Source organism: Sesamum indicum, linkage group LG6 (assembly GCF_000512975.1).
Source record: "Sesamum indicum cultivar Zhongzhi No. 13 linkage group LG6, S_indicum_v1.0, whole genome shotgun sequence".
Classification (NCBI taxonomy): Eukaryota; Viridiplantae; Streptophyta; class Magnoliopsida; order Lamiales; family Pedaliaceae; genus Sesamum; species Sesamum indicum.
The window spans coordinates 3,620,339-3,635,697 of record NC_026150.1 but is presented as its reverse complement, the minus strand read 5'-3'; the positions used below and the strand labels follow the sequence as shown (position 1 = coordinate 3,635,697).

General features: G+C 36.1%; 1 protein-coding gene and 1 pseudogene across 3 annotated transcripts; both read right to left on the bottom strand.

The window, feature by feature from the left end:
* Positions 2,955 to 7,504, bottom strand: LOC105163610 (annotated as a pseudogene).
* Positions 9,321 to 14,150, bottom strand: LOC105163569 (E3 ubiquitin ligase BIG BROTHER). Of its 3 annotated transcripts, none has more exons than XM_011081978.2 (9): positions 14,115 to 14,150; positions 13,307 to 13,401; positions 13,060 to 13,215; positions 12,207 to 12,453; positions 11,666 to 11,700; positions 11,497 to 11,541; positions 10,299 to 10,426; positions 9,474 to 9,582; positions 9,321 to 9,398 (listed from the first exon to the last, which is right to left on the bottom strand). In XM_011081978.2, the coding sequence occupies exons 3-9, from the start codon at positions 13,198 to 13,200 to the stop codon at positions 9,348 to 9,350; spliced, it is 756 nt and encodes a 251-aa protein (XP_011080280.1). In that variant the 5' UTR covers positions 13,201 to 13,215; positions 13,307 to 13,401; positions 14,115 to 14,150; the 3' UTR covers positions 9,321 to 9,347. The 3 variants fall into 3 exon arrangements, with proteins under 3 accessions (XP_011080280.1, XP_011080278.1, XP_011080279.1); XM_011081976.2 differs by having other exon boundaries at positions 13,987 to 14,115; XM_011081977.2 differs by lacking the exon at positions 14,115 to 14,150 and adding an exon at positions 13,832 to 13,903.

Genomic DNA, 15,359 nt, shown 5'->3' with positions numbered 1-15,359 from the left:
ACACTGAAAAATATTGCAACCTTCTTTGCTCTAATAATAGCACCGGGTTCAAAAGAGCAGTAATAGTTAAGCTCTTCTTGATGCCCGCAGGCAGGCTTTCCCCAAAGCATCGAATAGCAACCAACAAGTAAAACAACTTTAAACTCAATAAAATTCCAAAGCATTATTGCAATATTTCAACTAACAGGACCGATCACATGTCGGAATCACACAGAACATACTCAGTAAATATCAGAATTCTTACAACCAAAAAAATAAAGCAATTACAATGATACATTACATCAAATTAAAAACAACAAATGCACCAAACTAATGCATTGTCCACTAAGCTAAAGTGGTTTTCATCAAAAAGCTCATCAATCACCAGATTAAAGATTGAATAGGGCACACTGAGCTGCAGTTTAGAGGAACCCTAAAAGTACATCACATATCACCCACTGTAGAAGCTAGTCCTCTTCATGGTGATGTTTCCTGCTCTTCTTCTCAGACCGCTTCTTGCCCCTACCCACTCGCGAATCATATAAAGCACTGATGTCGAAATCAGAGTTTGAATACGTCTTCCTGCTCCTCCTTTTATACCGCAGATCAGCAGAATCATCAGAAGAATCATCGTATGAATGATGGTGACTCTTCCTCCTCCTCTTCTCTTTCCTACTCTTCCTCTTTCTTCGTCTGCGCTTCAATTCCTGCAATTTAACTGATTCAGAAAAGTGCCTTCAATTCCTTAAAAAGAAAAACAAAAAAGAAATAGAAAAGTACCTTCAAGTTAATCCAACTACCCACACTGCTCAAAAGCAACATGAGATCATAAAGTAAACCAAAATTCAAAATGCTATGAATACATGGGATGGTTAACAGAAAGCAATTAGCACTGGTTTAGCTTTGTATTTACTAAAGCTTTTTAGCAAAAGTTCAAGCGAAAAGAAACATAAATCACACAAGACGCCTCAACTTTTAACAAAGTTAGCATAAAAACTTGTAATGAATTGTGATTACTTCATGAAACTTACCTCTCTTCCAAAAAGTTAAAGCTAGTGCGTCCTTCCAATAAAGGACTCATTCACTTTCTAAAGAAGAGCCACAGCAAAAGCTGTGTCATTTATCGAGCAACACCACAGATTCAACAGCTTATAGGTCTAATATCCTGGTTTGCGCAATACCAAGACCACATTACTAGGAAACTGTTATGACTCAAATATGTATAAAGCTACCCATAAGTACCTGAAGGCAGAAAAATAACAGAAACTTGGGGAGGTGAATGATTAGTTCTTTACCTGATAAACAGTAAGCCACATGTAAGCACAAGCATGAGTCAAGCATCAGCTACAGCATATATAACTAATTAATTTGTTCCTGATCAAAAGCACCATTCTCCCTCTTCCATGCGAGTACCCAAAAATCAAGGTGATGCTACAGAAACTACCATATGATTTAAGGGTGAAAATTATAGAGACCGCTATTAGCAGGAAGGAAATCAAAATGGCTAAACACACCCGAGGCAGTTATCGCTGGCAACCAATTCAAGAATTGGTTAGCATATCAAAACCACCCGAGGCAGTTATCAAATTTTATCAATCCTTCACTCATTTTCTCTCACTATATCCCCTCTAGTAAAGAGGAGGGAGACATGAAAGACTAGATGGATGTGTGTTGTAGGTTTGGGAAGTTTAAATTTTGATATTGATTGATGTATTGGTATGGCATAATGAATAAGATATCAATTTTGGTACAGAAACTCAAAAGTTTGTCAAACAATTAAGAAAAACTATCAGGATTAGAGACGAAAAATTTGTAATTTAGATACGAAATCACAGACGAAAATTTATAAGGATTTACAGGTAAAATTAGAGATCTCCATAGACGGATTACAGACGGAAGTAAGACAACTTTATCACGGAAACAGAGACTGATCATCTGTGAAAATAGAGATGATCATTCAAAATACTTGTGTTGCTTATCAGAAACTGATATGTCCCTATCCAAATTAGAGACAAAAAAGCTTTATCTCTACAATTAGCCACCGGGCCTTCAGCCAGCGTTTGACAATTTCCATGGCTATTTGTTTTCAGAGATCTTAGTTACTGAGACAGAAATCCGTCTCTGATACCCTATTTTGTTGTTTTATTGAGACCAATCATTATACTCATGAATAATTTGATCCAAGAAGTTGTTATGTCATACAACGGTATCTGTTATGATTATTCAACAGCAGCATAGCAGCACTCTTCCCCAAGAACAAAGCAGCTGCAGGTTGAAGATGTTGCTGTGTTCATTTTTTAAGTTGCATTATTTTTCTCCTTGTAAACGTTTTTTTTGCAGTTTGACACTTCTATTAGTTAGAAACACGTTTTTGTTCAGTTAGTTAGTTGTGGTTAGTTCATAGAGTCGTTCTTTTGTTAGCCCTCTTCTCTCTGTATATAAAAACTTTGTACAGCACCATTCACCAAATGAATGAATACAGATTCAGATATATTGCGTGTTTCTCCTCCAAACTTGAAGATGATTGTTAATTTTTTGTTCTCAGAAACTCTGATTTCACAGTATCAGACTGCATATTATGTTTATAATAGATATCTTGGAAGAGACAAGTAAATAGCTATAATTAAAATATTTTGATAATTTTAATTCCACATGCATGCCAAGGTTTGTTCAAATATTTTGAAAAATAATTTATAATTTTTGTTTAAAATCTAAAATTATTTGCTAAAGTTGATTGAATATCATAAATAATTATAAATTAATAAGAAAAAATGCATCTTAATAGTTTATAGAGTACATATTGCTAAATTGTTACATGCATTATGTCTTATTTACATGAACTTTAATCCTAACTTCGAATGCCAAAAAGAAATTGGAGGCTTTTCCCTCTGTTCCAATATATAGGACAGTATTAATGGAATCAAACTGAAACATGAACAGCTAATCATTAAAAAGAAACATAATTTAATTTCCATTTGATGTTGATAAAAGGGCAACATACAACCAAAGGTTGGGCAAAAATATCACATAGAAAGGATCTCATCAACGCCTTGCTTATTTAATTTCCCAAATGACTATTGAATCAACAAAAAGGAAAAAGATGGAAATCGAAAACGATAGCGTACTCTCATACAAATTACTAATAAAATTCGATTGGTGTCTTAATAACCCTTGGAAGGAGGAGGAGGTGAGTTGTAGTAGTAAGGCGGTGGTGGCGATGGTGATGGAGGTGGTGGAGAAGTATAGTAGTATGGTGGAGGAGGTGAGGGAGATGGTGGAGGTGGTGAGTTGTAGTGATATGGTGGTGGTGGTGAAGGTGATGGTGGAGGTGGTGACTTGTAGTAGTATGCAGGAGGTGGTGGTGGAGGGGACTTGTAATAATATTTCGGATGTTCTACATGCTTTGGAGGTGGTGGCGAGCTGTAATAGTATTTTGGTGGTGGTGGCGACTTGTAATAATATTTGGGTTGCTCTACATGCTTTGGAGGTGGTGGTGACTTGTAAGAATAAGTCGGTGGTGGAGGGGAGCTGTAATAGTACTTCTTTGGTGGTGGTGGAGGAGATTTATAATAATATTTCGGATGTTCTACGTATTTTGGAAGTTGTGGCAACTTGACAGAATATGGCGGTGGTGGAGGTGAGCTGTAGTACTACTTCTTCGGTGGTGGTGGTGGAGATTTGTAATAATACTTGGGATGTTCTACGTGCTTCGGAAGTTGTGGCAACTTGACAGAATATGGCGGTGGTGGAGGTGAGCTGTAGTAGTACTTCTTCGGTGGTGGTGGTGGAGATTTGTAATAATACTTGGGATGTTTGACGTGCTTCGGAAGTTGTGGCAACTTAACAGAATATGGCGGCGGTGGAGGTGAGCTGTAGTAGTACTTCTTCACTGGTGGTGGAGGCGATTTGTATAAATAAGGCAAATGCTTATGGTAAGGCTTGGGATGGTGCTTTGGCAGCATTGAAGGATAAACATAGGGCTTATTTGCAGCCACCTGAGTAGCTGCAATGCAAAATGCGAAAGCAGCACATATGAGTAAGGGGAAATGCCCTGGTTTTAGTAAGCTTCCCATTCTTGATTGGAGAACAGATTGAGCTGTGCAAAATGAAGCTATGCCTAATCCCTTATATACTGATTGCCTACACAAACTCTGCAGGCAATGGGCAGTATTGAAATGAAGGAAATAGCTGGCTCAAGGCTTGCAGGTATTTGAATTGATTGATTCTTACATTATTAGTTGATGTACACCATTATGTCTTACTAATTAATATTGTTTTGTAATGACTTTTCTATGATCCGTACACAGATGTGAGTGCAAGTAAGTCTCATTATCATTAATAATTACAATGTTGTTGATAATTTATGACAATATGAATTCTGTCAGGGCTCTAAATAACTAAAACAACTTTTTACATAGGAAATTACATTAATTCTTGTTCGGGTGTGGTGCAACTTTTTTACTATAATTTTAAAAATAGTTGATTATAATTCACATATAACCACAATATGACAAATTTAATCATTTTATATTAAGGGTTCGTTTACTTAGACAGATTAGTGTAGATATAGGTCCAAATCCACAGTCCATTTACGTTGAATGGTTCGACCTACATTACATTCAGGGAGGCCAGTACGGCCTGGAAGTAATGCAGGATGTGGCATTCGGTCTGAAGGGTCGATGTGCATATACAATTCAGTTCACAAAACATGATTCAGCATAAAAGCTCTATTTTGTCCCCAAAGGCAAAGAGGAAATGATTGGATGCCCCTTTGCATTTCTGCCTTCTTCCCCTCCTCGCCCTTTTCAGCAACCCACATTTTAAATTTAGGATAAATTACAACAATCTACCTTGAGATTTATCATAATTACGAATATCTCTTTATTGTTTGAAAAATTACAAATATCCCCTAATGTTTGAAAAAATTATGTAATCCTTGGATGGATGTATGTCTCTTATTTTGATTAATTACTCCCACAAAATGCCAATCAACATTTTTTGTCTTTATCTTCTCCCTCACCTTTTGACTGACGTCGTTGCCCCCTCCAATCGCCTTTTGATTGTCGCCATCGTCTCCTCCTCCTTCCTCTCATAATGCTCACCCCCGCGGCCCCTTCCCTTCCCCCTCCCTCTAGCTTGGCCAACCCCCTCTCCCCAGCCCCCCCCCCGTCCCCCCTGCTCTCTCTCATTTAACTTTAAATTATATATACTAGCTTTTGTGGTACATCGTTTCTACGTGCATATAATAAATAATCTTTCATGTTTTAAAATATATTATAAATAAGAGTAAAATATATAAACCAGTACTTGACGTTAATAAAAAAGAAAAAAGAAAAAAATATCATTTAATGTGATGAAAAGTGAAATAAGTTAGTTATTTTGTCATGATGGGCATTTTTTATATCACAAAAATTGGTATAGCAGCATCATTAGCCGCCGTTTGTGAGTGGTGGATGAGCTTTTCTTTTCATATTAGTATAGACCGTTTGTGAGTGGTGGATGAGCTTTTCTTTTTATAATAGTATAGAAAATAAATTACATTTTTTAACTAAAAAAAGTGATCAATTGTGAACAACGCGAGAAGAAAAGGTCAAGGATATTTTGAAAAAACTTAAATTAGTCCACAATTCAATTCCAAATTAAACCTGACTTAAAATTAAAAGTTAAATAGTATTATAGAATTTATTTTAAAAGGAAAAAATCGATTAATTCAGTACGAAAAATCGAATCTAATTGGGAAAAAATCGACTATTATCGACCCAAATCAACTAGTTCAATTATTCGATACTCCATTTGGACGTACTAAATTTTTGATTAATCGAAAATCAGTTCGATTCAGTGACACCCCTATCTACTTTTGAAAATGCAAGCTTAGTGAAGTAGTCGAACTTCTGATCCAACCAAAAAAAAAAAAATTAGGTGAATGCATCTTTACATATAATGCAACATTTTGAGACTATTTTCGAGCTCTATTTTAGTATGATTTTAAATCTAGTCTTATTCTTCCTTTTTTTTGGGTGATGATTTGTTAGAGGTCAAATATATAATATAAATATGAAATTTTGAACAAGAAGTAAAATGGTCAATATACTTAGTATACTTGAAAGTCATTTTCTTTTTTTTAGGCTTTTATTGGAGGGGTAAAAAATCATTTTACATCTTCAAATTACTTTTTTATTGGTAAGGATGATTTTATAATTTTATAAAAGTTAAGAGGGATTTGTGTAAAAAGAGAATAAGTCAAGCACTGTAAATGTAATAATCTCAAAAGTATATCCACCAAAAGAGATTGGAAAGAACATAATTGAATTTTCAGTAAGTGTTGATAAAGGAAAAAGGTACATCCGAAGGTTGGGAACAAACAATGGCATAGCAAGGATCTCATCTACCCCTTGCTTATTTAATTTTACAATACAACACTTGATGAACAAAGAGTTAAAAATGGACATTCAAAATGATAGCGTACTCTCGTACAAATTACTAGAACAGAACATAATTGAGCTGTTGGCTTAATAACTCTGAGGAGGAGGAGGTGAGCTGTAGTAGTAAGGCGGCGGTGGCGATGGTGATGGAGGTGGCGGAGAAGTATAGTAGTATGGTGGAGGAGGTGAGGGAGATGGTGGAGGTGGTGAGTTGTAGTGATATGGTGGTGGTGGTGAAGGTGATGGTGGAGGTGGTGACTTGTAGTAGTATGCAGGAGGTGGTGGTGGAGGGGACTTGTAATAATATTTCGGATGTTCTACATGCTTTGGAGGTGGTGGCGACTTGTAATAATATTTGGGTTGCTCTACATGTTTTGGAGGTGGTGGTGACTTGTAAGAATAAGTCGGTGGTGGAGGCGAGCTGTAATAGTACTTCTTTGTTGGTGGTGGAGGAGATTTATAATAATATTTCGGATGTTTTACGTACTTTGGAAGTTGTGGCAACTTGACAGAATATGGCGGTGGTGGAGGTGAGCTGTAGTAGTACTTCTTCGGTGGTGGTGCTGGAGATTTGTAATAATACTTGGGATGTTCTACGTGCTTCGGAAGTTGTGGCAACTTAACAGAATATGGCGGTGGTGGAGGTGAGCTGTAGTAGTACTTCTTCGGTGGTGGTGGTGGAGATTTGTAATAATACTTGGGATGTTTGACGTGCTTCGGAAGTTGTGGCAACTTGACAGAATATGGCGGTGGTGGAGGTGAGCTGTAGTAGTACTTCTTCGGTGGTGGTGGTGGAGATTTGTAATAATACTTGGGATGTTTGACGTGCTTCGGAAGTTGTGGCAACTTGACAGAATATGATGGTGGTGGAGGTGAGTTGTAGTAGTACTTGGATGGTGGTGGCGGAGGCGATTTGTATAAATAAGGCAAATGCTTATGGTAAGGCTTGGGGTGGTGCTTTGGCACTATTGAAGGATAAACATAGGGCTTATTTGCAGCCACCTGCGTAGCTGCAATGCAAAATGCGAAAGCAGCACATATGAGTAAGGGGAAATGCCCTGGTTTTAGTAGGCTTCCCATTCTTGATTGGAGAACAGATTTTGTTGTGTAAAATGAAGCTATGCCTAATCCCTTATATACAGATAATCTACACAAACTCTGCCTGTAATGGACAGTATTTAATTGAAGTACATATATAATTAATGATGGTAGACTACTTCCATTAGAGACTTTTCTTTTCCTCCATAAACAGACGTGATTGCAAGTGACTAGCACGATTTGTGTCGTTAGTTAGAGCAATTATCCCTTCTTTTTGTGTTTCTGAATGTCATGAAACCGCTACCGGCATGACCACTAATTATACCATTAAAGCATATTGCAATTTGTTGTAGGGAATCTGCTACTGGAATAAGGAGTTTTCAATGGTCCAAACAGCAGATGTGATTGCCACTAAGTTGCACGATTCCTGTCGTTCCTACGTAGTTGTCGTGCCAAAGGGCGTCCTGGTACGAAACATGGACTGTGTTTGAAATTATTGTTCTTTCCATTACTATAGGACAGAAGTCCGTACAATCAAGCACTGCAATAGTAAAATGAGGAAATATTTGACTCTTACATATGTTTTTCTTCTATTTGATATATTGGAGAACAAGTTAAAATTCTGATACGGATACACAACTTAAACGGTTGAGAAATAGGACGAATCAAAATCTCTTTCCTCCACTACATTTATAACATTTGCATCATTATTATAATTTACCACGTTCTGGAATATGTAAAACGATCACCGTATTACCACATGTCTCCGATCAAACACCCTAACATTCATCTTATATATGTCCTTCTCCACCTCCTCTGTACACGACCTGAAATACTATTAACGTCGTACGTAACTAACGAGTGAAGATCAGAAGAGACTAATTATTTCCTATGCAAGGCTATATTTTCGATCTTGTCAATTTTATATGTTCAGCTATATAGGGTCTTAGAAGAGACCCAGAATGTTTTAGTAGGAATAACCAGTTGCAGGTGTTGTTCTCGGTTGCATTGTCGTACAAGCAATGTTGCTAAATATGCAACTTCTGTAATTCAAGTTTGTTAGGATTTGTGCTTTCATTTGCTTAAATCAGCACTCATGCAATGATATCACCAGGGACATTTCTAAAAGTCGATTGTGCAATTCTGTTCTGGTCGCGTTTTGTACTTTGACAACATAATGCAGGAACATGATGCATACATTCCAGAGAGAGAAAGTGAGGCAATCGAAAGTGGCAAATGGAAAAATGATGCGAGACCATTCACAAGCTTTTTAGGGCAAATAGCAACAGGCTAAAAATAAGACGTGACTTATCATTTGTAACACAAAATAAGATATGACTTATCATATGTAACACACGCACAATACAGTCGATAGGACGATACAGCCAATTATAAGAAGAATAGCCTCAAAATTGCTGCTTTGAAGTTTGAAGTACATTCAGCAAGTAGTAACTAAAGAGAAATATTGTGTAAAAATGGCATCGGAAACGCAGCAATTTAAAGATGGTTCATTTTTGGTCCTGCTCTTTTTGTCAATCTCACACCGAAAGAAGGGAGGGAAAGGGGGTGGGACTAATTCCTTGTCAAATCACCCACCTATGTACCATGGATGCCATGCAAATCAAAACACAGAGCAAATAAAGAAATTGTTGAAGCATTTTCAAATATAAATGCCATATGAAATTGAAGTATACTCCCACCAAAGTGACATCATCAATCTTATTTACGACCAACGTAAATCTCCTAATTAACATAAATCGAATGAAAGAAAGGACACTTAGGTACCGAAAACAAAAGCAGAAATTGTGGTAAAACACTATAACCTTGAACAAAAATGGAAAAAATGAAGCCACCATCCTATGCTTTTCTTTTTGTAAGGCCACCATCATTCGTGGGGAGGAGTATCTTTCACTGCTTTGGAACATTGACAATGACCTCCTTGTAACAAATCGGGCAAGCCTGTTGTATCAATGGTTGTAAGCGACAAATATGATTGGGCACCTACTAAGAGAGAAAGGAAGCCAAGCGACTTACTTTATTGATACTAAGCCATCTGCTTCCACAACCGGTATGGTAGACATGTTTGCATGGAAGAGTCATGCGCCTATCACCTCTTTTATACTCCATCTGGCAAATTACGCACCTTTTAAACCCAAAAAGAGAAGATCCAGTTAATTACTGAGAAATCGAAGTTCAATCTGAGAAGTACAAAAAAGACCCCAAACATATAGAAGCCAAATGAAATAAAGAAAATACCAAAATTCTCGCCACAAATGTTATGCATATCAAATGACAGGTAACCTTCTCCAGTTTTTATACAAAAATTAAACCATGAATGCAGAGGAAGCAATCAGTCCACAGCGGTTGGCCCACAGCAAAGGCAGGCACTGGGGGTTATTCTATAACATCAAGAATATATGCTATACCCCATCTCCTTACCCCCCACTCCACACCTGTACCACCCTCTGTATATCTAAAACAGAAAAGCCAACTTCCTAAGAACAAAAGCAGTGCCAACACATAGGTCACAGAACCCAAAGGTTAACATCCAGCATTAATTTCATAACTCTGCTCAATTGTAACATGCAACGTCATGCAGACAGATGATATCCTTTGCTTCCTGAAAAGTAAGAAATGTCTGACATCTAATCTTGTGCTTAACACATTACAAAAACCTGATGAGTCAAGCTGCGTATCAGGAGAAAAGCATCTCTTGCTTTCCATGTCCAACAAAAAATTAATCAACCATCGAGGAAAGGTGAAATAATGACGAGACTTGAAAATAAATAATGGCTGAACCAGAAAGACATTGATTGTCACCCATAATACCATGCTGAACATGAGAACCTTTGATCTTACCTTTCACCTCTGAACTTCTTTCTAGAGAATAAGCCCCACTTGAACTTCGATGTTGGAAGCAATGCAATTTGATCTTGAGAGAGACCCCTGCTTTGGGTACCAACCGCCTCACCTAGCTCAAGTAACTCCTGGAAAAGGATTTGAAATAAGTTCATACATGTCCTAAAACACATTATACTACTCATAAACCATGCTTTATTGCATATATATCAGCATTTCCACAACCTGATCAGTAATTAATATTATCAAGACAAGTAAATGCATATATTATTTCGAAGCAATCACACGGAAAAATACAGAACAGACTTCAAACTAGCCATATCAGGATAATTTATTAATTGGACAAAAAACAACCTCATTCCATCCTTATCTAGACGGATAGCAAGTATGATGGCCTATCAGATCAATGAACGCATAATAAAATATCACAGAAAGCCACTGAACCAAGAAAACTTGAAGGAATTTGATGCACTGAAATAGTAAGTATATTCAACTGTGAAAAACTAACACTTAAGGACGACAAACAAATGATAAGATAGGTGCATCCATTAAAAAATAATTCAGATCCCATGCACTCATATCGATATTTTTATGGGTTTTCTCGGAGGTTTAAGAATCTTCTAGAAATTGGTTTTAGGTGGGAAAAGTCAATCCAGCATTATGACCAAAACCTGAACTCTAAGAAAAAAGTAAACAAAATTATGAATAGGCTCACAAAACTTATTGATGTAGCCGACTAATACTGCTTCTGCACATCTATACCACCATCTGTTGCCTAACCCTAGCGCCACCCCCCCCCCCCCTTCTGCAACCATCCCGGGCCATTTTATTGGCTCAAGCTTCTGCAGTCCTATCCTGCCTTGCCAGCCCCCTTATGCCACCACCTAAGCAGCCTCCATCACCCCTCACCTCCACTTTTCTCTCGTTTTCAGTGAATATAAGTCGAATGCTAGTACTTGGAGAGCATCATTAATCCAAATAGCTCCTGGATTTAGATTAGTAATGTTCCACCAGTAGACCTGTATTTAAGAGCATTTATCTAATCTATCCAGCTAAGACTTATTACTCCACCTGGATTTAAATTAGTAATGTTCAACCAGTGGACTTGTGTTTAAGATCTGGGGTCCTATAATATTTTGGTTACTATTTCTGGGTAGCTAAAAGATATAAATGATGATAAATGAATGAAATGTCAAACCTCATATGTCATGTTGTCAGGATCAATGTTGTCCTGCCAAACAACCTGCATCAACACAAAGATAGGTAAAATAAAACTTAATTACCTTTGATCCTATATTCAGCTGTGATGAAATGCCATAAAGCTGGAAAGCACTGCCAAGATGACAATGAAGGGGAAATGATAATACCTCATTATCACGAGCATCCTGATGATCCCGAGGACCTGTAACCACACAGAACAATGATTATAAAGATGATAAGTCAATGCATGTTAAATGTAAGTTAGCTGCAGATCGGATCATGTGAGGACAATATAAGATAAAGAAACAAATAAAATCAGTACATATGGGAGCAGCTATTACACATGATCAGCACACTGGATGAACCAACCATAATTTTCTACGTATGATATAGGCTAACACAAAAAATATTCTACTGCAATCAAAACCTTCCAAACAGGCTGTAGAGTCATATTTTGCTACACAAATTAGTTCTCATCTATTACACGTAATAGCATAGACATATATGTATAGAACCAACCAAAAAGATCTACCTGGTAGTACTATCAATGGAACTTTACGTGCAACATTCTAAAAAGAAGGATATACAAATGATGACAAAACTAAACGCTGCAACCTATAAGCAGATTTATTAACCAAAAAAGAATAATTTCCTTTTATGAGGGAACAGCTGTAAGGGAGCAAAACAGAGATAAATATCAGATCTTACACTCTATAGGACGAGCATGTGAACCGGAGCTCGAATTTCCTTCCTGATGTACATGCGAAACAGTAGCCTGGTCATCAACCAAACCTGAGGCATTTTCTGTATGGCTACTGTACTCATCAGTCTCTGGAATGTGATCATGGACTACGTAGCCATTTCCATATTCATAGTATGAGAAGCTTCCAGGTTCAGAAACAGCAAATTTGTGTAAACTAGTATTCGTTGCTGGGTAAGCATTGTAAGCATTCTCCTGCACATAATTGAAACCCATCACACCCATTCTTCTCTGAATCTACCATACACAAGTTTCTTTACAGAAAATATTTCAAATTTCTAATACCAACTTAATAGAAGATTTGATGGAATGTTAAGTTATTCTTACTTAAGCAAAGGCTAGAAAGCGCCCATTTACATCATCTGCATATCTATGACGAGTATATTTGAAACAGTTTTGTACGTCACTCAACTGGCCAAGCTAAGCATAAACAAGTCTAGAAAGCTAAAAGTTTGCTACTGCTCGCTAATCTTGAGTGAACTTTTGTTGGAAGAAGCTGAGAGTTGACTCTGGAGAGCTTCATAAATTACTCTAAAGGTCAATCAGATAGGTCAAGCAAAGTTAAGACATTTCCCAAGCCCATGGTCAATATTAGCTTGGCCCTTTCCCACTTCCAATACATCTTCAACAAACATCAAGCAAGCCAAGCCCATCCTAAGCTAGATGGGTGAAAGCTGAATATATCCTGTCGTCCAAAATTTGCAATATCTGTACTCCTTTATAAGTAAAACCAATGAGGAACTGAAATCTTAACTAGACATATTTTATCAAGGAAGCCAATCAAAATCTTTTGACAAATACCTGAACATAATTCACATCCGCAAAAATGTAATTCACGTGGTCGTAAGTAAGACCTCCAAAGAAATCCACAAAGCTTCCTATTGAATTATAAGGCATGGAATGGTTTTGGTAGTGAACTTCCATTGGTGGATTCCAGCTCATTTTCTAAGAACTTTCCTGATACACCATAAAAAACACAGATCAAAGTTAACACATATTAGAAGGGTGTTGCATCAAGAGTTCCAATAAAGAAAGTATGCCCACTCACCAGTAACTTGGCAAAACTTTCTCGAGGGCAAAAACAATTTAAAACTCAAAACTTCGATAGATCCAAATTCCTTAAATCCAACACTCCCTGTTCACCTGCAATACGAAAAATTTGACATCAAAAAACATACTTATATTACAAATAAAAACAGTAATTACAATAGTACAATTATTCCCATATTTAGGAATAGGAAGGAAAATGCAGTTCCACATAAAGAGTTCATATGAAGCACTCACCCTGAATTAGTCATGCACACAAGGAAAATAAAATTTTTAAAAATAATGAACGAGGAAAAATCTTTAAAACACTAAAACGAAGAGACATTTACTCCATCAATCAAGAGGAAATGAAAAATACCAATATTCACATTTCACTCGAACTGTAAATACAACGTGAGCAAAGCAAATAGAGAAAATACGAAGTTAGAAAAATCACATGCAATTTCTCTAAAATTAAACGGATCGCGAGAAAATTTAACGCAAAGGAAAAAGGATATCACAACCAACACCACGCCAAAACACGCACATCAATCTCTAGCGGGACAAATTCAGGGTAATTATACTGATTTTGTGTTAATCAATCCAGCAATCCACAAACGGATAACAAAACTAGACAATCGAGCAATTAATTCGACAGAGGAATAGATTCTTGGAATAAAATGAAGGGATTAAAGAACCGACATTGATCGCTTTTTCGAACGCAGGTCTTCTGCTGATCAAAGACACCCCCACCCCCCCTCTCTCTCTCTCCCTCCCTCTCTCTCTAAGTGTGTAAAGAGCGCATGAAAACGAGAGTGCAATGTGTTCACCTTTTGTCTCTTGCTCTTTATGCATCCGCACTACAAGGATTGTGATAGTGATAAATGCTCAAGGGGAACCACAGGGTACAAGTCGCGTTGCGTAAAGGACAAATGCCGGTAAATTGAATGGCTCTGGGTCTGGCAATATAAGAAAGTACCTGGAATTAGTAAATGGGAGTGTGAATGTGTTATTTTTGTAGAACATGTATACTTAAATTTTTTAATCTTTTTTATTAATTAAATTATCTTTATTTTTAATTAATTGATTAAGATCCGACCGCAACGAGCTGTTATAGTTATATTTTTTGATCAATTATGAAAATATGATGTGTCATTTATAAAATTATAAGTACATCATTAAAATTGTCCTAATCATTATAACTACATTTTCTTTTCAGCGACAAAATTTTATAAAAATACTCCCCGAGTCATATTACGCTAACACCCTTCGGATGGTGTATCTGTAATTACAACTAGACTGAATATTATAAGGTAAAGCTTATACGAACACTTTCTAAAAAATATTATACTAACACCCTTCATAGAGTGTAGCTGTAATTTTATAAAAAAATAATTATATATTTATACTAACACCCTTCATAAATGTAGCTGTAGTTTTACAAAAAAAAATAGAAAGTATATATGTTTTTTTAATCTAATTTCAATAAACATCAGTGTACTTTATCATATATTTTAACATATCTGGACTATTTATTAATAGAATATTCGACTAAATTATTTAACTAATGAAATTATAAAATAATGTATACTTTATTTTAAATAAAATAAAATTGTGAAACTCGTTGTTTAATAAAAATAATCTTATAACCAATATAAATAACATTAATTGGATAGAATTTTTAAAGATAAACTAACAAGTCATTTTTTTTTAAAGGAGCTTCTTTTTAATATTTTATTTTTTGAATTCTGTAAGTTTGTTTTCAAAAAAAGTATTAAATAATATTTTATAAATTTGCAAATTATTTATAAAATATTTCAAAAAAAATTATAGAAAATCGTCCAAACTCTCTAAATCATGCTATCTCAAATTACATTTGGTCATGAAATGCACAAACACAATCTTCTTACCTCTTCATGATTATCAAAATATTACAATCAACCTTCACTTCACATATTATTTTTAAAAAATAGTATTTATTTCAGCCGATCAAATGGTCAGATTCGAGGATGGAATTAAAGAAAAATGATAATTACATTTAATCATTACAAATGTGATATTAGTTAAGAGGAGAA